Below are 21,342 nucleotides of genomic sequence, written 5' to 3' on the forward strand. Positions count from 1 at the left end.
CTAGAGATTATAAACCTGCCTGTCTAGGCCCATCCCACTAGCTCAGAGATCAGTAACTCAGAAGTTCATTCACTGGAGATCTCACAGTCGCAGCCTGCAATAACCACAGTGAAGTGCATCAAACACAAGTGCTACCTATCATCTGCTTTTCAGGTAACAACTCCAAATAAGCATCCACAGGCCTGTGGTTTGAGGTCACAGAATCACAGAACAGCTGAGGCTGGACAGGACCTCTGGAGGCCATCTCGTACAACCTCCCTGCTCAAGCAGGGCCACCTGCAGCCAGTGCCCAGATACCCTTAGCACATCTCTGCCACCTCTGCTCAAACTGCCCCCAGGCTCAGTCACACCTTCAGGGAAGGAGCATTCCTCAGTGTTCAGACAAAGCCTCCTGTGCCCATTCGTACTCACTGCCTCTTGACCTGCCTCACACCAGGATCACAGTGCCATACTAAGCTATCACCAGTGTTACTTCTCAGAACATCTCTGTGATGCTGAGGCATTAAGACAGACTGAGACCACGGCCTCCTTCTCACTTCCAAAGAGCTGGAGGCGAAGAACAGACAGCCCAGTCGATGCACACACAACCATCTCCTCGGGGAGCGCCTGGCAGAAATGCCTGATGTACAGAGAAGCTCACGCTGCAGCAGAGCCTGACTTCAAGCCTCCTGTTCAGCCAGGCCCGCGAGCCAGTGCCAGAGCTGGGCCTTAACTACTCCTCAGGAAGGCCCTCAAGTTTCACTCCTGGCCTCCTCTGTAAAGACAACAGGCAAGCTGTCACCCTTCAGAGAAAGCTCTGACTTACAGCAGCCACAGCACACCCTCCAAAAGAAAGGAGTCTGGCAGGCCACTCAGCTTTCAAAATTCAGCAGCGAGTATCGTAGCCCCCCTACTTTCATGAAAGTAACCAAATAGACATGGGTGAAGGGAATTTGCTGTCTCCCTCAAAGCCTCCCCTGTGATAGCTAACTCTAAACTATAGCCAGAAAGAGCAAGCAAATCTTCAAATTGCTGTCACTAGGAAAAACAATTTGAAAGCATTTGAACAATACCTGCCTCCACAACCAGCTCGCAAACAAGGCAAAAAGGTGGCTACAGTGATTGAGCACAGTGCACAAACACTCACCTGACTTTTAAGGGGGAAAAGCATGTATTAATCTTTACTATTTACATTGTTAAATGTTCAGATAGCTGAGTACATAAAAGACAAGGCAATGACAACTGCAGCTATAATTTTAGGATCTGAGGGCACAGAATGTCTTACAGGTAGCCAAGAATGTCAATATTTAGTATAAAGCTAAAACATGAGAAGAAAACAGTAATTGCAGCCCAGTGTTGAGTTTGTTAGGTATTCCAAGCTGTATGGAGTAGTTATCTGGTAAGAGTATCAAGTCTATCTGAAGAAAAATTGACGCCTCTTAACACCTTTGTTACTTTGTACTCCAAAGTAACTTTGTAAATTAATGTTTCTTTTTCTTTTTTTTAAATCCTCATTAATACTCAAATGAAAAGAAACAGAGCTCTGACATTTTACAGAAAAATGTTCTCATTCAAATTAATCCTTGTATCTCATTTTACCACCAACTTCCTGATGAAAAATCACTTTCTTGCATGGAATAAGGTGGTTTGACCCATGAAACTGAAGAAAATTAAACAAAAAAAACTAAGTATCACAGAGTCATAGTATATACTCCTGAAAAAAAAAAAATAAATAAAAAAAAAATATGAAGAACATTAAGACACCTACCAGTACAAGAAGTAAGCCACAAAACATTTAAACCTCCAGATATAAACTTCCAGCAATACACTTCCAGGAACTGCCAAACAGAAGACACACTTTCTGGACAGGCTGGAAAATAAAATACTAATCATATGGAGCTCAGGATCTTCAGGCTGGTACAGGCTTGGAATTTATGTTGAAGATGTAAAAACCTACATGAGGGGGTCATACACAGGTCTGAAGTCCTGTGCAGGAGGTTAAATAATATCTTTCTGTGGTTATCAGGAAATATCAGTAATGGAAAAGGAAAATGAAAGTACCAATGAAAAGAAGTTATGGACTATAACACAGCAAGTGCAATGCTTACCCAGTCTTACTTGCTAAGGCTACCAAACAGGAACAAGCTGCTCCTTATCCCTGTAAGGAGAGCAAGGCCAAAACACACAAGAAACATGGCTTAGAGCATAAGGATATTCAGCTAAAGGTGGTATCATCAGAAGTACAAAAAAAGCAGAAGTATTCGTGGAGTGTGAAGAAGCAAGTACAACTATACACCTGTTAATCTTACCCCCACAGCACGCAAAATTGAAATATAAAATGCTAGAATAAAAACATGAGGGCTATTCTAAACAAAAGTGCACTAGCATATGAAAACAGGGACAGAACAGCCAAAAATACCTTCAGGCGTAACGTTAGTAGTGTTCTTAAACATCACAGCAGAGATACAGTGTGGAGAAGGCTTCCAAAAGACCTTACGTTGGAGAACACACTGCCATGAACAGAACGTGCTCTTTGATGGAGCTGTGCTCCCTTGGGAGCCGTAAGTAGGAAAGGCCTGCACTGAATGTCTAAAGAAAGCTTTTACCACAGTCATGGTTCTGCCTGGGATGGAGTTATTTTCCTCACAGAGGCTAGTATAATGCTGTAGTTTGGATTTCTGATGAAAACACACTGATGGGTTGGTTGTTGCTGAGCAGTGCTCACACAGAGCCCAGGACGTTTCAGCTCCTCGTGCTGTCCCACCAGCGAGGGACTGGGGCTGCACCAGGAGCTTGAGAGGACACACTGGCCAAAGGGGTGTCCCACACCGTGTGGTGCTGTGCTAAACAATAAAACTGGAGTAAAGAAGGAGGAAGGGGGGGAACAGCTCCCTCAAGGTTTATCCCAACCTATGAGTTCTCACATTTTTACCTTTCTGCTTCTCTCCCCCATCCCACTTGGGGAGAGCGGGTGAGCCAGTGGCCGTGTGGTATTGAGCTGCCTGCTGGGGCTAAGCCACCAGCCCTCTCTGGTGCTCAGCATGGGGCTCCGAGGGTTCAAGGCAATTACAGATTTGATTGGAGCATGCTAGACTGAATTTAGACTTTACTTCTGCTTAGCTGCCAATTGGCAGGCTCCTGTGCCTGCCACGGGGCTTGCTTGGCTTACTGTATATTAGAGTCCAGTGCTTGCCAGTGACTGCTTTTGCTTCTGCTGCTGGCCATACTCCTTGTCATCTTTCTTTGCTGTGCCTGGGAATGTCCTGATAACAGCCACAGCTACATGCCAGGGCTGGCTGATGGCCAGGGCATCACTGCTGTCCCTGTGTTGCTCTACTGGATAGGCTGGAGCTCCAGAGTGAACTCAAGTCAGAGGGACCACAACCTGTGGACGAGCCCACGTGGGAGCATGTACGCCCCCGAGTGTCTGTGGCCACGTAGAAGTCCACGCTGCAGCTGCAGCAGGGACAGCTTGCAGGGGCTGTGGATAAGGCCATGCTGTAACACCTTGAAGTGTCTGTGGCCATGGCGAAGACCACGACACAGCAGGTGTCTGAAAGGACCTCTGAAAGGTGTGGCCAATGGAAAAGGGCACAGCAGAGCAGGTACACCTCAAAGTGACTGTGGATAAGTCCACATTGTAGTAGGCAAACCTCTGAAGGGACTGTGGCTCCTGGATAAGTCCATACAGGAGCAGGTACAGCTCTAAGGGACAGGCCCGGGCTGGAGCAGGGGTGAGGGGAAGAGTTCATTGCAGTGTTAAACCTTAAGGCCTGGCCCAAAAGGACAAGAGGTGAAGACTGCAATGGATACACCTTTAAACTGTTGTTAACCCATCCCATGATTTGAGTAGCATGTTATAGGAAGGAAACCCTAGGAGGAACTACAGCAGGAACCCCTTGATGCTAGCCAGGCCAGGAGCAAGGGCCAGAGTTCATGGCACTGTTAAACTCTGCAGCCTGGTCCAAAGGGACCAGGGTGGAGACTGTTAAGACGTATACCTTTGAGTTGTTGTAACCCATGACCTGAGTTGCACCCTACAGTAAGTTCCACCACTGGAACTACTCAAACCAATAGAGGATCACAAGAAGTAGTGCAAGTGCAGCAGCGACCAGACCCAAGGTGGCTTTGGCATCCAGTAACTCCACACAACATACCAGCTCTCCTGTCCTGAGCTAGTGCCCATACAGAGAGAAGCTTGGTCACATACACAGAGCTCAGTGCATGTTTTACAGACACGGTGATCAACAAACGTACCACAAAGTGTGGGACCTACGCATAATGTCAATGGTATGGAATAACAGGAGGACTTGTCCTGGTTTCAGCTGTGACAGAGTTAATTTTCTTCAGAGAGCCTCATATGATGCTGTGTTTCAGATCTTTGATGAAAACTGAGCTGATAACACACTGATTTATGGCTTAGTTGTTGCAGAGCAGTGCTTGCCAGTGCAGTACAAAGCCAAGGACTTCCTTTCTTCTTGTGCTGCCCTTCTACATGAAGATAACTGGCAAGCTGCACCCTTTGGAGGAAACTGATTTACAATTGTCACAATACTCCTTCCAAAAGAAGGCAGTCTGAGAGGCCACTCAGCTTTCAAATTATTTCTTTTTTTTTTTTTTCTCCAGAACTAGAAACAGCTTTGAATATAGCATGCAATTCAAGCAATACACTCAGTTTCCCTGACAAATAAACAATACTGACTCAAGGTTTGCTTAAAGGACCAGGGTCTAAGACTGGCAATCTATAATTACATGCGAGCAGTTTTCCTATATTCTAGCGTTATCTACTACATGTATTAAATCTTCATTTCTCATGTTAAAAACAAGCACGGTTTTCCTCACAAGTCAGGCAAACACAGAGCTTTCTCAGTTCTCCTCACCTGTATTTAAAAGTTCACTCACGCATTAAACTTCCCTATTTTGTACTACAAAAACAACCTGCATATAAATGTATTGGGATTAAAGCATGGCTTGGTTTCTGGATTTTAGACAATGATGTGCAAAAGGCAAAGGTAAAACACACTGAGCAGTTGGTTATAGTAGAACCTGCCCAGTGGTAACCTGCACCTTGGAGCCATTTTTCAAGCATGCCAGAGGAAAGGGCCTGCAAGAGACACAACCACAATCCTGAATCTTCAGGAAGTTTTCCAGCATTGGCTGGAACCGATAAGGGATTCAAATTTCTGCATTCATAGAACAGAGAACCTCATTTGGGAATGGTATCAGCCTTCATGGTAAGTAGGACAGCATGCCCACCTCAACTTCTTTTAACTGTGTAAGAATTACTCAGACAACAAACACTGACTATTTACAAGGTTCAGTTGCTGTATTTATACTAATCTATGGCTTTCATGGGAGTCACTCAACTTCTTAAACTTGTCAAAAGTGAAGTATGTTCTCCTACTTGCTTTTGCAAATACTACAAATACTAAATGCATTAAGTAGGATCTTCCACGGTTTTGCCAGAGGTTAAAAAAAAAAAAAAAAAAAAGACTTTGTGATCATCAAATTTGGAAAATAAATTTGTCAAATTTAAGCCTTCACTGAAAGACTCCAGGCACAGTGAATTGATGCTTTGTTTGATAAGCCCATGCCTGAAACTTTTGCTAACAAAAAGGCTTCAGCACAATCATGCCTGCAGTGCAAGTGGATTAACCCATTCTGGGACACTCAGATCTTCCAGGGACATTCAGTCCAGGTAATCCAGATGGCAGGAATGCTCTGAAGCCCTCTCTGAAGCAAACCTAAGAAACAGTTTCACTGAGAAGAGGCAGGTCCTGGGTGAACTGGGTGAACACTGATTTCCGACGATTTAATAGCTAAAAAGCGCAATTCACAAACTCAACGTCTTGTTCATAGGACAGCTTTAATAATGATCATTTGACTTAGCTAAAGTAGCAAAGAAAGACACAGCTTTCCAAACCAAAGTCCTGCTGAGGACAACCTAGGCTCAATGTTTAGTTTCTCTACAAAGCTTTCAACGTGAATTGAGTTTTCGATTTCAAAGTACTGCTGAGTTGCAGGCTGCAGGCATTAAGCCCAGTTCCTCTTTTCCTTCCCAGTCTGGGACATGAGTTACTATACAAACTGTTCCCAGTAGTTTGACCTTCCTGTATGCTGTGTTTCTAACAGTGCAGCATGCCACCTCTCATTCTGAAGTATACCACTGAGCTACTTTAGCTAGAAAACATTTTGCTTACACTTCCCTTGCATTTTTTTCCTACCAACAACTTAGACCTCACTCTTTCATTATACAGTGACAGCCTTTCAAATGCTGCCTCATATCCACTATAGAGTAGTTATTATGAGGTGTTTTGTATATCGTAGCATTTTGTAATCCATTACTTCTGTAGTAGCTGACTTTCACAATGTCTGTACTTGGTAAGTGAAGCTGGCAACATTATTTCCCTGAAGCTTTTAAAGATGCTGCCTTGGGGTAAGTGTTTTACCTACAGGTGAACAAAAGTAATAATGCCATGAACTGTTTAAGTGTTCTTCATCTACTAAATTAAAGAATTGCCATTTTAACCACAACTGAAGAATCCACATAATGGTTTGTAATTTGAAGGCTAATACAGAACATGTTGTGTTAGTTATAAACACATCAGTAGCTACTTTCTGCATTAACAGTTTTCTAGCAGTCCAGACAATTTAATCTCTCAGTATGATATATATAACTACTATAACTAGTTGTGATTTATGACATTAATTACTTAAAAACAATATAAAAGACTTCAAAAAAAGCCTTTTTTGGCTGTATAAATTATTAGATCCTTGATGAGATAGCTGAAGTTTAATTTAGGCACACCAGAACGCCCTACTTTCACATCTATTTACTATATATGACTAAGTATATTTGAATGGGGTGTTGGAAAAACAAACACTGCAGGAAAGGGAATTATGTTTTAGTCATTTTTCAGGCTCCTCTCATGACAGAATGACAACCTAAAAGGTTGTGTTCATTGTTTTTAAATAAAGCAGCAACCCTACCTACTGAGCACCACGGCATGTATACCAAGTTTGAAAACCAAAACCACGTTGTGATTGTATAACGTGAACTACAGTTATAACCACCTCAATGTTTTCAGTAAAGTAACTCCAACTTTTTATTTGTGAAAAAGCATCTCTAGCTTTATGTAATTGCAACATACTGTGGTCTGTCTTGACTTCTTTATGCTTAAAATTCAGTAGACTTTTTTTTTTTTATGCTTCAAATACAGTAGACAGTTTTTTTGTTTTTTTTTTTTTTTTCCTTTTCAGGGTGAGGTTGAGTCAACTATAGTTCTGCCAGTTTTTAAACATTCTCTATGCACTCCACAGAGGATAATCTGCTGGCATAGTTAATATTACAGAACAAGCAACCAGAGATAGCTAGTCTGAATTCATCAGAATGATTAAAAGCTTCAGGTCACCACCTCATTTGTTAATTAAGTCTCTGTTAAAAATACTACTTTCTTATATAATACACTCAAATCCACAGCTCAATATGCCCCCTAAAGCTTACTGCTTTTTCAAATAGCTCAGCTTTTAAGAAGAAAATACAAGGGCTTTACATTTTTGAAAAAATAGGTTACCTGATTTCATTTAAGAATTCAGATTTGGTTGAACTCTTCTTTTTGCACAGTACTTTTCCTTTCTACTCCCTTCCTTCTGTTTATAAAAATCATAGTGTTTTAAAAATACCTGAGTAGCATTTTCTGAATAGCGTCCTAGTGGATCATGGGCATTTATACTGAAATTCAGATGTCAGACAGAAATCTAGAGAACAGAAAGCCTGACTAGCTGTTGAAAAGAGTACCTTGGTATAGCAGTATGAAACTCAAAAACCTGAAACTCTGCTAGTTAGGAAAGGTAATTCAGAAGTGATACCAAAAAATGCTATCTTTTTGCCACCTAATGTGAAAGAAGGTAAAGAACTTTCTGTAATTAAAAAAAAAAAAAAAAAATCACTTATCCAGTTGGAGATAAAATACTTCATTTTCCTTATGAGAGAACTCTCTAAATATGAAAACTTTAGTGCATAGCTCAGTAGCAGCTGGTGCTGGAAGCATCTAAATTAAGGGGGACTGAGTGCACGCATGCATACACACCCTTTAATGGATTTTGTATTTTGGTGCACAAGAACTCACCAGCTCCAGCCAAGGCCTTCCCATCTGCTGGGAGGAACAGACAACACCTCCCTTCCTGACCAGTTCTGCTTACTGTTTTCGGTGCCCTATATTAATGATGAGCTCACATTGTGCCTCTTTCAGAGGCAGCAGCACATTGCAACAGGGTGCCCTTTCTTTACCTGGCTACCAGTTTTCAAGAAAGCTGTAAAAACTTCACATTTTCAGGATGACCATCCCTGCCAGTTTGTTGCATCCCTTCCAGTCCGGAAGAGCCAAAACTTGTTCCAAAGCTTCAATTCCTTGCTTTCCCTTGCCATTTTAAAGACACATAAAATAATCAAAACAGCCTATCAACTGCAGTCACATTAAATCATCTTCCTCCAATTAAGAAAAAAATAAATAAAACAACATTTCATTTGAGAAGATGTTTTCAAAGGCAGTTAAAACTGCATATGAAGCGTGTTTGGACAGCTAACTGATCTTTCCTAAATACCTTCCAGCAGTGACAAGTCAGCAGTTACATGTCAATTGTTCTGTCAAGCTGGAAAAAACAGGACTCAGAGGAAATTAGCTTTACCTATTAATGGGACAGTGATTTCTCTGAGAATTATATAAGGAATACAGTGTTGCTTGCTCTGTATGAGTTTTCTGAGAGTGAAATAAAGTGTTGTAAGTGGCACTGAAATTCTTCCAGCACATACAGTAGCTTTCAGTGTTAGCAGACTGGATTGTTCATTTTTTGTAATGGGCTGTATTTAGATGCCAATCCCACCTTCCAGGTCAGACAAAATTCAAGTTGCTGTCAATTACGGTAAGCAAACTATCTGTAGCGACTTCAGAAAACAAGTAATATTTTTATTTAACTGTTACCTAATATCTGTTCCTCAATATACAATATGTCTCCTCAAATCTAAGCAGAGCAAATAAAACAGCTCCTGCATGATATGATGCAAGATGCTTTAAAAATATTACATCATTAAGTGTTGGGTTTTTTGGGGGCATTTTTCTTCCTAGGTATCAGAAGAGAAATACTGCTACAACTTTCTAATTTCCTTTTAAAACTAAAGATGCTGAAAACCTCTCCTGTATAAGTTACATTCAAAGCATTTAATCACTCTTTTAAGAACAGTTCAGAATTAGAATACTCATGACAAAAGTCAGACATGTCTAGGTGTGGTTATCAGCAGCTTCAAGGCTCATTTTTAAGCGTGCAAGAGCATCTACCAGAAGATATATGAAAACATCCACTTGGGGTAAAGCATGCATGACACGTACATAGAGATGCACTGAAAGATTTAATCTTTTACAGATCTCCTAAATACTCTGTGTTTACTCTCTCTCATCATCTCTTCCCCCATCTGTTCTGCTTTTCTGCTGTCTGGGTTGTTTCTTCACCTCTTCTCTCTATTTGCATTAAGAAAGAATCCAGGAATTCTGACCTTGTTACTTTGACTTGCAACCTTTAACAGTGTTTGTATTGTACAAATTACTTGGTGTGTCCCAAAAAAGGCCACAGAAGAAGTCAGGCCACAGCTCCTAAGGGCCTGCATTTCCTATTAGAAGTGTCAGAGTCAGCTTCTATACCAAGAGAGTCTGCTTCACAGAGTATGCTACAATTTATATAGCATAATTTATATGATACATGCTATGATTTATATTTTTTTCCATATACATTGCAGTGTGCCAATGATTTATATTTAGCTTCTTTAAACATAGAAAAAGTTCTTTTTAATTTGAGGCTTGAAGGCACATATGCAGTGTCACTCCTGCATTAAGTGGCTTACTGTATTTTCTGCCTTCATGCATAAACACACTGACTGCAACACCTAAATTTCCTGTCTCAGCCATCAGGCATAACTGCTTAAGCCCTCAACCATCATTATTTGTCCTACACTGAAGTCTGATGCTTGCACGTGGGCATGTCAGCTACCTTCCAGAGAACTACAAGTACCTCTTCTGCTCACAACCAGCAGGCAAATGACCCCAGGTAACACATCCCAAATGTAAACCACCAACACTTAAAAGGTACTTTAGAGGTATTAAATCAAACTTCTGTATTAAAGATTTCCAGTGTCTGGACACCTGAGGATCTGTGACAGACCGTGTACTCCTTTGCTGGTATAGGATCCCTCACGGAGCAACACTGCCACACACAAATGAGCTTCAGGGTCACCTGAGCCCCTGCAAAAATAATGCAGTCCTCACCACCACCTGTCCTGTGTCACTAGCAGCTTACACCACCAGGTGAGCCACGCTTCTCTACTTTCATTTCCGTTCTTTGCCACCACCTCATCATCCACAGTCTTCCGTGTGAGCCTCTATTCCCACCTTGTCCCGTCTCACCTTTCTACGTGACTAACCTCCCATGCCAGATTCACGTCTGCTTCATGGCCTTCAGGTTAAACTGAGAGTCACCCTGGGTGGCGACAGCAGGGACACCCTGCACTTCTCATTGTGAATTGGCCATGGCTTCAGGGACACCAGCAGCCTTGGGAGCAGCTTCTGCAGTCCTCAGCCAAAAAGCGAGGACAAAGGGAATAGAAATACAGCACAACCAACCTCAGGAAACAAAAAACATCAAGTTCCAAGGCTGCCCTTAACAAATGTGGCACAGACAAGGAAGTACACTTTGCAGAGATTGCTGACCACCCAAGACAGATTAAGAACCTTCTGAGTCTTCACCTACTGTGTTTGCTGAGACTGAGTTACCTGAGAGACCAAGGGAAAAAATCTGAGACCCAAGTCACAGCAGACTGTAAATACCAGTCAGATAAAAAACGTGAGCAAGGGCAATTCTCCTTGCTGTCTTCACTCCAGCATTTCCTGTTATATTTCAAAGATATAATTCTGGAAAAGATCTTCTGTGTTCTTGCACAAATCTTGGTATTTCCCCCACTCTACCCCCAAGAACCTAAATAAATACTGGTAGACACGCACTTAGGCAAGATAGACTTTGGTTACCTGAAGACACTGAGTTTTACTGCTGCAATTCCTCACGTGGAGGTATTGAGGGGGAAGCTGGATTTTTAAAAAGGCTCCAGTTCTAGAATAAGAACACACCTCACATGGAGAATTATTATACCTGCAATTATCCCCAAAAAGACACACTCTAAGATGCCTCTACAACCAATGCAATCAGGCAGTGTGCATCCAGGGTTACTTTTTTGTTTTTAATGCATCTTCAGCTGCTACAGGTTACTCATTCTGCAGAACAGTTATTTTTGGGAGAAGAGAACTGCAGCTAGCTCTACGTTCAGGCCAGAGCACCTTCTAGGACATTCAGCGCTTACTAACGACATTGCTCACTAACCGATTCACTGCTCCAGCCTTGCCTGTACAGAAGTAGTTAGGGGAGGGTGAAAAACAAGTAAATTTTATTCTTTTTGGGTTTCATCGTGCAATGAGGGATCAAGCTGCTTCTCCACATACTTCACTGCAAGAAATGCCTCAAGAGATGCTTAAACGTAGAAGAGCAGCCTCATGGATGAGGCGTTGCTTTTCTAAGGCAGGAAAGCAGGTACAGGTACACTTCAGCTACTTGTGGTGACAGTAAGAACACTGGCTGATATGTTGCCATGTTAGATGTGGTAACATATCCAATTTGACTACTTAGAGAGACTTATGGAACACTTCAAGTGTTAGGACAGGAATTCCACAGAAGATGGATAGCAACCTTAAGTGCAAAGGGAGATGTTAGAAAACGTAGAGAATTGTCTTACTTTATATACTGTACTCTTTAATCCTTGTTCTTTACAAAGCAAGGCAATGCAAATCTGTCATCTGTTCCTCCTACAGGAATTACACCCGTTTGCAAATTTCAACCAGCCAAAGGCTGGAACGGAGCCAAATTAACAACTGCATTCAGCGTAAAGACAGTAGCAGGGGCTCATGACCTGTTCTGCTGCTGCCAAATTAGCCCCAGCAGGCATCGCCCTGTATCCCCTGGTGAGGGTGACACAGAAAGGCCTGGAGGGAGACAGCCACCGGGACAGGAGGGGCACCGAAGGCAAAAGGCACCGGGTGTAGAGAATCGTTAAGGTTGGAGAAGACCTCCAGGGTCACCTGGTCCAACCATCCCCTACCACCAATGTCACCCACTAAACCATGTCCCTGAGCCGACGTGACACCTCCAGACAACCGCTCCCCTCAGCCGGCCACCTGTTTCCGTACTGAGCGCGTCTGAAAGACAAGAAAAAGGCTCCTGCGGAGCTGTGAGGGGACGGATGGACGCGGCTGCTTATCTCGGGGAGCTTTCAGGGAAATAAACGACGGCGGAGGGCGCGGGGAGTGAGGGAGCGGGAGGAAGCGAGGGCGAGCGCACACACCCCCCTCCCCCCAGTCTCACCAGCTGCCGGAGGTCGTCCTCGGAGAGCCCGGCGTAGCGGTACCGCTGCTGCTCGAACTCGTACCGCGTCGTCTTGGCCACCACCGCCACCCGCGACGGGCGGAACCCGCCAGACCCAGCCCGGAGACCTCCACCTCCACCGTTAGCGGAGCACGGCCCCGTCCCGGCCCCGGCCCGCTGCCGGAGCAGCGCGGAGCGGCGAGCGGCCGCCCGGCCGCCGATGCAGAGGGAGCCGCAGCGGGAGCCCCGCCAGGCGGACATCGCCGCCGCCGCCCCCCGCCCGGCTCCCCTCAGGGCAGCGCTGCCGCCGCCGGCTCGCGCCACGGCTCTGCGGCGGCCCCCGCGGGGGCGGGGCGGCGGGGCCCACGCGCATGCGCCGTCACCGCCCACACCGAAGGCATGCGCGCCTCGCCTGCCCGGCGGGAGAGGCGGGGCGCGAGGGGAGCGCGGGCGGCCGTTGTGGCGGCCGTTTTGGGGGGTGGGCGGGGTCCCCTGTGCCCCCACTTTTCTGTGCTGACTGCTTGTGGAGAAGTAAAGGCGGCGGTGTCCTCTGATTTAATTTGTGGAGATAGGAGCTGGGGTAGCCTGGCTATGGTAAATCCGAGGCTGGGCTCGGCTAAGCGCGGGGCGGTTGTGCCTGGCGGTTAAACCGGCCTCTCTGAGGAGTAGGGCTGGGAAAGGTTCCTTGTGTGGAAAGGAGAAAACAGTGCGACTGAGGGGGCTCTGGTAGTGTGAAAAGTCCGGCTTCTGTTCGTGACTGCCGCAGTCTTTCATAGGTTTATGGCAGTGTTGGTGGAAAGCAGCAGGGTTGGGGAAAGACCTATGGGGAGCACTGCCTCATAAAAAAATGTAATAAAAGTTTACGTTTGTGGCAAGTCCCGGTAAAAAAAAAAAAAAAAAAAAAAAAAAAAAAAAAAAAAGGAGGGAAAATAATCGATCCTGAGCTACTTTCTAATACTGTAAGTGACCTACCTAGAAATATCGGCTTTATTTTATTTTATTTTATTTTATTTTATTTTATTTTATTTTATTTTTATCATTACGAAAAACTGCCTCACTGGGTATTCTCTTTCGCACGTAGCACATCTACACTGAATGCTGCATTCACGCACGTTTCTCTAATTACTCATCTTGTGCCTGGTTTTCCCCGAGGGGAAGTCACGTCTCTGTGCCAGCAGACTGAAGCAGCAGCTTTTTACCTGTAAGCGCAGGGCTTTTTCCATGGGACTTTTAAGTAGGAGAGTCCTAGGAAATCCGACTAGCTGAAGGCATTCTGCCATTCCCTGCTATTGTATAACAACAATACATGAGCTCCATTACTGATGACGGGTAGTGGGATTTTCTATCTACCGATTAGCTTAGCCTTGAAGGGTGCTACTACAAACCAGATTACCAGGGGGTAATTAACCATAACTAATTCCCTTGCTGACCAGAAAATGCCTCATTCTGTATAACCATTAACTTCTAGAGTGTATGAAGCAGTAGATAATATATCTGGAGAACAAATGGAAATAAGAGGTTTTGCAAATTTATGGCTCTGTTCATATCTACTTTATAGCTTACTTGATAATTGGACTGCTTGAGGGATCTGCGCTTCACACATTACCTATTCATATTGAACTCTTTTGATCACTATTCACAAAACAAATCAGCTTCAAATGCTTTGTCAAGCTTGGATAGGGAGTAACATTTTACTCTGAAGACACGCATACCTCAGAGTAAAGACCATGATAGGTTCTTTTGAATTAATGCCCACAGCAAACGTTATAGGCATACAATATGAAAATATGTATTTTAAAGTGTAAATTCAAAACGGCCTAAGATATCCTAATTTTCTGGAAGCAGAGCTGAGGAACAGAGTATAAAGTGATTCATCTAAGAAGAGGACTGCCAAAAGGAAGTCTCAGACAGACTACATGAGAGGTACAGAGATCTTACGACACCCCATTCTGCATTTGGAAAAAAGGTTTAAACTTTCCATAACACATAAAATAGAGTTTATATAATGTTACAGTTTGCATCTTACTTTATAGATGTGCCTACTTCCAAAACATTCAATAAGACACTACTTAACCTCACCCTCACTACAGTTTTTCACTGAACATACGCTTGGATACATCAGAATCTGTAAAATGACACATTACTCATTTCAAATTATATTCACGTTTGTCACTGATGACGTGAAGTATGTCCTAACTTCAATGGCTTCAGAGCAATACGTCCAGTGCATTAAAAGACAGATTGGTTCATGCAGAATTAAATCAAGAGGCATGGGCATTTAAGCATGATATTCTTATAAGAAATGAGTATGGAGCAGGTATGAATTTGCATTGTAAAATTTTTTCTATCTTGTAGCTGACCACGAACAACCAAAGTTGTTATGGGCACAGAGTACTTATATATCCCATGTGATAAAGGACACCTCAGTACTGCCTGCAGCAAGGAAAATGCTTCAAAATAACATCCATTTTAGACATCAAGGAGATATATATAGTAAAGGTAAATTTCATGACAAAAATCCATAGCAAACCAGGCTGGACTTAATAAAATAAAATAAAATAAAAACACTATATAAAAAACATAAAAGTATTCATTCCATGAGACAAAACAATGTACCTGGAATAATTTCTAAGTCACAGCTAATTTATTCCTGTCATTACACTAGCTGGAAAACTGGCAGTGCATGACTGTGACAGCAGTTTTATATGGTTTTCCAAATGTAGCCTTTTTTCATCCAAAGTAATTTACTATTAGTTCTACTGAAATTATGGTCTAGGGCCATAACTTCTTCATTTCTACTCTGTATTAAAGTCTGGGGAATGACTTACTGTGATTATTTAATTAATAACCAGTTATATAGTTAACTGATATGACTTTCTTCATATGCCGGTAACTACCACTGATCTCTGAAAATGATAATGCTATCAGTGTTTAGTTGCATTCACGGAGGAGGAGGAGGTAAACAGACTATCAAGGTAATATTTTACAAAACGGAGTCCTCAGACTGTGAACTCAGCTGACCACAGCTGTTAATTCTGACTATTCAGAGGAAAAGTCCAGACTAATGCTCAAAGAATGTGTCACTTGTTCAGCAGATCAGAATCGTACAAAGCAGGTAGATTAATTCATTAGTAGTTATATTCTTATTGAATTTCTCAATCCAGATTCCATCCATATGTACTGGCAATTTACTTGCAATGTTTGTATCCACATCAGTGATTACATAGCTCGACTATATAATTTGCTTCATAAATTCCAAACTAAAGGATGCTTCAGAACAAGAAAAATAAACACAGTTATTTTTATGAATGCAAATTATTAAAAACCAACAAGAAAGAGCAAACTTTATTGTCCGCACTTTCATCAGAATGTCTTAAGAGAAATTCACTTTTCTACTTCTCAGTCTTTGTGCAAGGACATCTACATCATCCTTGAAGTGGGCTAACACAACTGATTTCAGCATTTCAGAAGCAACATGAATATGCTTGAACATGCAGGCACATTGTTTTATAAGACTGAATTGTGAAAAATGACACTGAAAACTGAACTCCACTTTTTAGATAGACAACTGCTGCAGAACAGGGAATGTATTTTTTCCCTGTTTTTCCTGCCAGCATGCTCCAGTGTTAGGTCCGCTAAAACCCATGTAGAGAAAAGAGGATGCTCTTTCCCTCCCTGTCTCTGTTGTACAGACTGTCAGTACCACTGAAAGCAATAGCAAATGTGCTAAACTCTTTCCTTCTTACAGTTTACCAAATGTAATTCAGAGGTCACTAAAGTTCCTGATAAAAAAATAAATAAAAAATAAAAAAAAAAAAAAAAGGAAGAGATACAAAAATTTTTGATGTGACTTTTTTTTTTCTTTATGTGAAGAGTATAGAATAAGTCATTTAGGCTATCCTATCCAAGTACATTTTGCCAGGAAGTCATCATCTAAACAGCAGATATCTGCATATATATCCTTTTATTAGGAATTGCTAGTTTTCCGTCCTTTTGCTTATTATTCCTGCGCTAACACCTAAGAATTTCCAGCTCTGCATCCTCTCTGTATACTAATTAATCACTGGGATTTGTTAGAAATTTTGTATGAAGAAGTTATATTCAGTAAATAAATAAATAAAAACATTATTCTGAAAAAGCATAGAACAAGTTGCTCCATGAATAGCAAAATTAGTGAGGGCTAGTTTCATATGGATTTGGTGCATATGAAATGTCTCTGTTCTACTCTTCAGACCACAGTAACCCCAGGTAGCCACCCCTCCATGTTTTTCCTCTCTCCTTCCTCCCTGTTCAGAACCAGGAATGCCACACACAGCCCCACAAGCCTCACAGAAAATAAAACCAAGCTTACCCTGAGACTATTTCCTGAAAGGATACCGCTGTCTGAGTTGTGTCACCCTAAAACTGCCAATTTTTATGAATAACTTAAATTGTCTTGGAGCTTTGTACCTCCTGGCAAATTTTTCCAAAACTCAGCTGGGCTCAAAGTAGGTCTGAGAGACAGATGGGTGGGGTATACAGTTGTTTAAATCTTTCCTTAGGAAAACAAGCTAGAAATAGTGGGTAAGAACAGTCTGTAGGAAGCTCTGATTTGGACACACAATAAGGCAACTAGTTAGATGGAAATCAAAGCTGTGAGAAAGTTGTTTATTATTTAGGCATAGAAATTGTTACTCCAGCAGTCATAAAGTGACAAACTTTGTATTTCCAAACCCAAGTTGATATATTACATATTAGCATACTTTCAGTCTTGAGAAACAATGAAACTTAGTGCAATGAGACAAAACAGAATAAATAAGACATTAGGATATAAAGTGTAAAAATTCATACCATAAATATATCTGCACATATATTTATTTGTCTCCTATTACCACAGTATCCAAACTTCTCACAATATTTAAATATATCTTCTCCTCCTCAGCTTGTAGGAGATATAGCTTCATTTTTAAATCTGCGTGTGTGATCATGTGTGTGTGTGTGCATACTTGTGTATGTATAATAAGATCTTGAGAAAAGGCATCTCAGAAGAGAGTTTATTTGTGACTGATCATAAGCTTTGTTCCTTATGCTGTGAGAGCAAAAATTATAATGTTTTTAAGCCCTTTGTCTGGAAAAATTCTGTTGCACCTGCTCTGGAATGCTCCTTATTTCCCAATAATTTTATAGCAGTCGTAGAATTTAGATGTTGTGGGATATCATGGCACTCCGGTGCTTACACTCAATTTCATGGAACACTTTGATTAGCGGGGCAGATTTTGAAACCAATCTCTACTTTCAGTGCATAACCAGCTGAACTCCAGGACAAAGTTCTCACTGTGACCTGTTGCTAAATACGTGGAACTGCTGTTTTTTACAACTGCTGGTTTTTATAACATGGAGCTTAGCTCCTGAGTATGAGTTGCAGCAATGAAATATGAAGGTCAGTGATGGAAATATTGTTGTGGTCAGGAGTGAGGCTGATAGAAAGGGACACAATGTACAGCTAGTTGTGGAAAGAACATTTTTTTTACCAGCACACTGAAGAGTTGAAGAGCTCCAATGCTTCACTATTTGAGAGAAATGTTCTGTCGTGAAGGACTTTCCTTTTCCTGAAGGCAAAAGTCCAGTCCAACTCAAGCTTTCTGTCATCCAGATGTCAGACCAGTGCTAACTTTGGCCAGCTATTTAAGATTCAGGGTAATCCAGATGCTAATTCATCTTCATCTGGATGCTAATCTTGACAGGGCAATGAGAATTCAGGAAGCTGGAATTCTTCCAACTTTATACATGTATGTTCAGATGGCAAGACTAAATTAAAACTTGAGTCTTCAGGTATGATGCAGCTTTTAAGGCTGAGAAATCATTAGAGCTTTCTTAATTAAAAGGACTTCAGATATTTCAGAACTTTTTTTTCAGCTCTGAGAATGACCAGGAAATAATATTTGGTAACCAACAAGATACAAGTCAGCAGAGTTGCAGGAGTTTCCAGGATCTGGAAAGTCTTAATTCACAGGTGGCTTTACAGAGAATTGATTTTTCTAATTCTTCTTGAGAATGGTTGGGTAGTGAGCAGCAGTTCATGGAATCACTTTTACAAAGTGATTGGGTCTTTGGCACTGTTTGGATTATTGCACATATTTGACTGTGTAATACATTCAACTCAATACAAGATGCTGTTTCGGGATATCTGCAGCTAATAATAAAGCATAAATAATCTTAGATAAGCATATACAAGATTTTATGCAGATCTTTAGTTATACTGTCCAGGCATATATTTCTGTATATCAAATGGACTGTTAACAGTGCTTGTTCTGAGCAAGCAAAAAGGTGTTCATAAGTGCAAACAGATACACTTACAGATTTTAAAGCTCAGATGCCCCCAAGAACTTCTGTTTACTGTTCTTCGTGTTCAGTTGTCCTGGTGCTCATGGGTATAAAAGCAGATACTGGTTCTTTTGCCAGCAAAATTTAGCAAAACCAGTCTACAACTCCACATATTTAAAACGTACAAACAAAACTCCACTTGCTTAGTTATGAATTTTGATTTCTATTTGCCTTTGTCATGGTGAACTGCCACTCACAATTCTGCTTGTATGTACTTACAAACAAGATGCTGAATATTACCAGACAATTTTAAATAAATGTTTACAGTGATGCCTAATTTAAAGTCTTCAAAATGTATCTTTTAAATAAAAGACAAAAACAAATTTTCAGATATTTTATTATTTAATGGTTATATGTTTTTATCCATCAATATGATGAATAAAAATTGATTCCCTATAAAAGTCCTTATTTTAATAATGCATCTAAGTATATTTAATTATAAAACCTGAAGCCTTTTTAACAACACTTGAATACTAGATGCCATCATGTCATTCTTATCTCAGTGCAAATCAGGCTGACTGGAATCCTCTAAAGTGCTTTTCAAGTTCTTTCCCAATGTATTGAATTTAAGCTGTCTCTAAAATTAATCTGTGCTTAAAAATTACAAAGCAAAATTCATCTGATTTCATTCCTCCAAGTTCTGATGAGACATCTTAGGCATTTAGGGAAGATGAGTTCCCAGTGGTGCTGTTGTTGCTGTGTGGTAGCTCTCATCAGCAGACTACAGGCTGCCTGCGTTTCCATCTAGAGTGATCTGAAACAGAATTTTTAAAAACCTTGCTTATTTGAGTGTATTCACATTTTGAAACAAACTGGTGTTTCATAATACCAAAGCAGTAGGTTAAAGTTTGGATACAATCAGTTCCTGGTTTAGGTAAATATCTAACAAGATAACACAGAATTATTCACAAATATTTGAGCATGTGAATAGTGAATGAATCCTGTGACACTCCCCATGCCAATAAAGATGAGCACATGAGCACTAAAGATTCGGGTGTCTTGATAGGACAGTGTATCTGGGATGCAAAACAACTTGCCCTGTAAGGGGAATATTGTCTTAAGTAATTTGATGTTTTTAACACTTTGTAATAGGTGCTCAGTAAACTGAAAATCTGGCATATCGTCAAGTAACTCACTGGTCATGATAAAGTACCCAAGGGTGACTGTGGTGGGTAATCTATAGGACTATTACTAATCTGCAAGAAGTCTTTATAGCTGGTGTCAGATGCATATCACTGTCTTACTATGTTTATAAATTGCTTTCATCTGGCCACTTCTAAACAATTACTAAAAGTTTTAAACTTCTTACAGGTGATCTGAAAGGCCTTCAATTTTTCAGAAACGTTACATTTTATTTCTCCTTCCCCTTTCCTGATATGTCATCATTTAAAGCCAATCAGAGAGTTGCCTCTTCCACTATTTTTTTTAGGTGTTACTGATATCCACTTCAAAGAACAAGGAAACTTGAACTCCAACAAATAAGTTAATTCTTAACTACTCCTCTGTTTTTTTTTAATCACTATCTATTGTGCGTGTATGCGTGTTAGATTAATGATTTGGAATCTTAACTTTAGCAGAAGGTAAGAATTTAAATTGACAAAAAATATCAGAGGTAGGTTTTTCAGGAATTCCTATGATGTTGCTGAACAGTAGCTTCTTTAAAAAATATTTTACTTTTTTTTTTTTTTTAAGGAAAAAAAAAAGCCTCTTAACAATTTTCGTCTTTATAAACACCAATAGATGACAGAATCATAGTGAGGTTGATATAAGAGGTATGTGTATAGTGGACTAGAAAACTTCTCTATACTAAAACAAAGGTTGCACTTTTGTGACATGATACTATTCTACTCTCAACACCACTAGTCTTCAAAATCCATGGGATTCTTCGTGGATCCACACAGGACACACTATGTCTCCACACACTTTGGACTTCTCCTAAGGCTTTGTACAGGTAGACTTCCTGAGACCTAGTCATAAACACCAGCATCATTGAATTCCACCTAAGAAATTCTAAAAGAAAATTCCATGCCAGGAAAGAGAAGACAACTCAATAAAAAGAGAGGATCCCACAATCAGAATGAATTTAGGAGAAACTTTAAGTGGATTAATGGCAAGGTACAGTGTAAGACCTAGCTAATAGAACGTTTCTGTGCCTAGTGATAACTCTCATCCTTATCCCTCACATACACTTTTCCAGCCTCTCTGTTTTCGGGGATGCAAATCCTCATAAATTAATTCCTGCAAGATCAAAAAAGAGAAAAGGATAGAAGTGCTATCCCATGTATCCCAGTTGTACTAATACTACTGACATTTTGTACACCTCTGTGAATGAAACATGTTACACCTCCCAAAGAGTAACAGTTCTTTCTAAATCCTAATACAGTTACAACACTTTAATGACCTTCCACCATTTCTGATGACCATGATGGGATCAGCATCTGTTTATAAATGTAAACAATGTGCATCTTTCTGGAGCAAGGATGGAATCGTCTTGACAACTATGAAGAAAACACAGAAAAAACTCTTAGAAGTATCAGAAGCAAG

The 21,342-nt window shown here is 41.1% G+C and overlaps 2 protein-coding genes across 6 annotated transcripts in view; both read right to left on the minus strand.

Annotated features, from left to right (window-relative positions):
• NADK2 (NAD kinase 2, mitochondrial) overlaps positions 1-12,796 on the minus strand; it is a 33,909-nt gene extending 21,113 nt beyond the window's left edge. Inside the window, exon 1 of one of the 2 annotated variants that reach the window (XM_035309426.1) lies at positions 12,436-12,796. In XM_035309426.1, the coding sequence (XP_035165317.1) occupies positions 12,436-12,696 (261 nt within the window). In that variant the 5' untranslated portion in view covers positions 12,697-12,796. The remainder of the gene's footprint in view (positions 1-12,435) is intronic. The other variant, XM_035309427.1, reaches the window with a different exon arrangement.
• Positions 12,797-17,068: 4,272 nt separating this feature from the next.
• Positions 17,069-21,342, minus strand: part of RANBP3L (RAN binding protein 3 like) — a 39,721-nt gene continuing 35,447 nt past the window's right edge. For all 4 annotated transcript variants that reach the window (XR_004746172.1, XR_004746173.1, XR_004746170.1 and 1 more), the window contains one exon: positions 17,069-19,552. Coding sequence is in view for 1 of the 4 variants with exons in the window: in XM_035309980.1 (XP_035165871.1) it covers positions 19,512-19,552 (41 nt within the window). In the remaining 3 variants the exon portion in view is untranslated. The remainder of the gene's footprint in view (positions 19,553-21,342) is intronic.

Source organism: Oxyura jamaicensis, chromosome Z (genome assembly GCF_011077185.1).
Source record: "Oxyura jamaicensis isolate SHBP4307 breed ruddy duck chromosome Z, BPBGC_Ojam_1.0, whole genome shotgun sequence".
NCBI lineage: Eukaryota > Metazoa > Chordata > Aves > Anseriformes > Anatidae > Oxyura > Oxyura jamaicensis.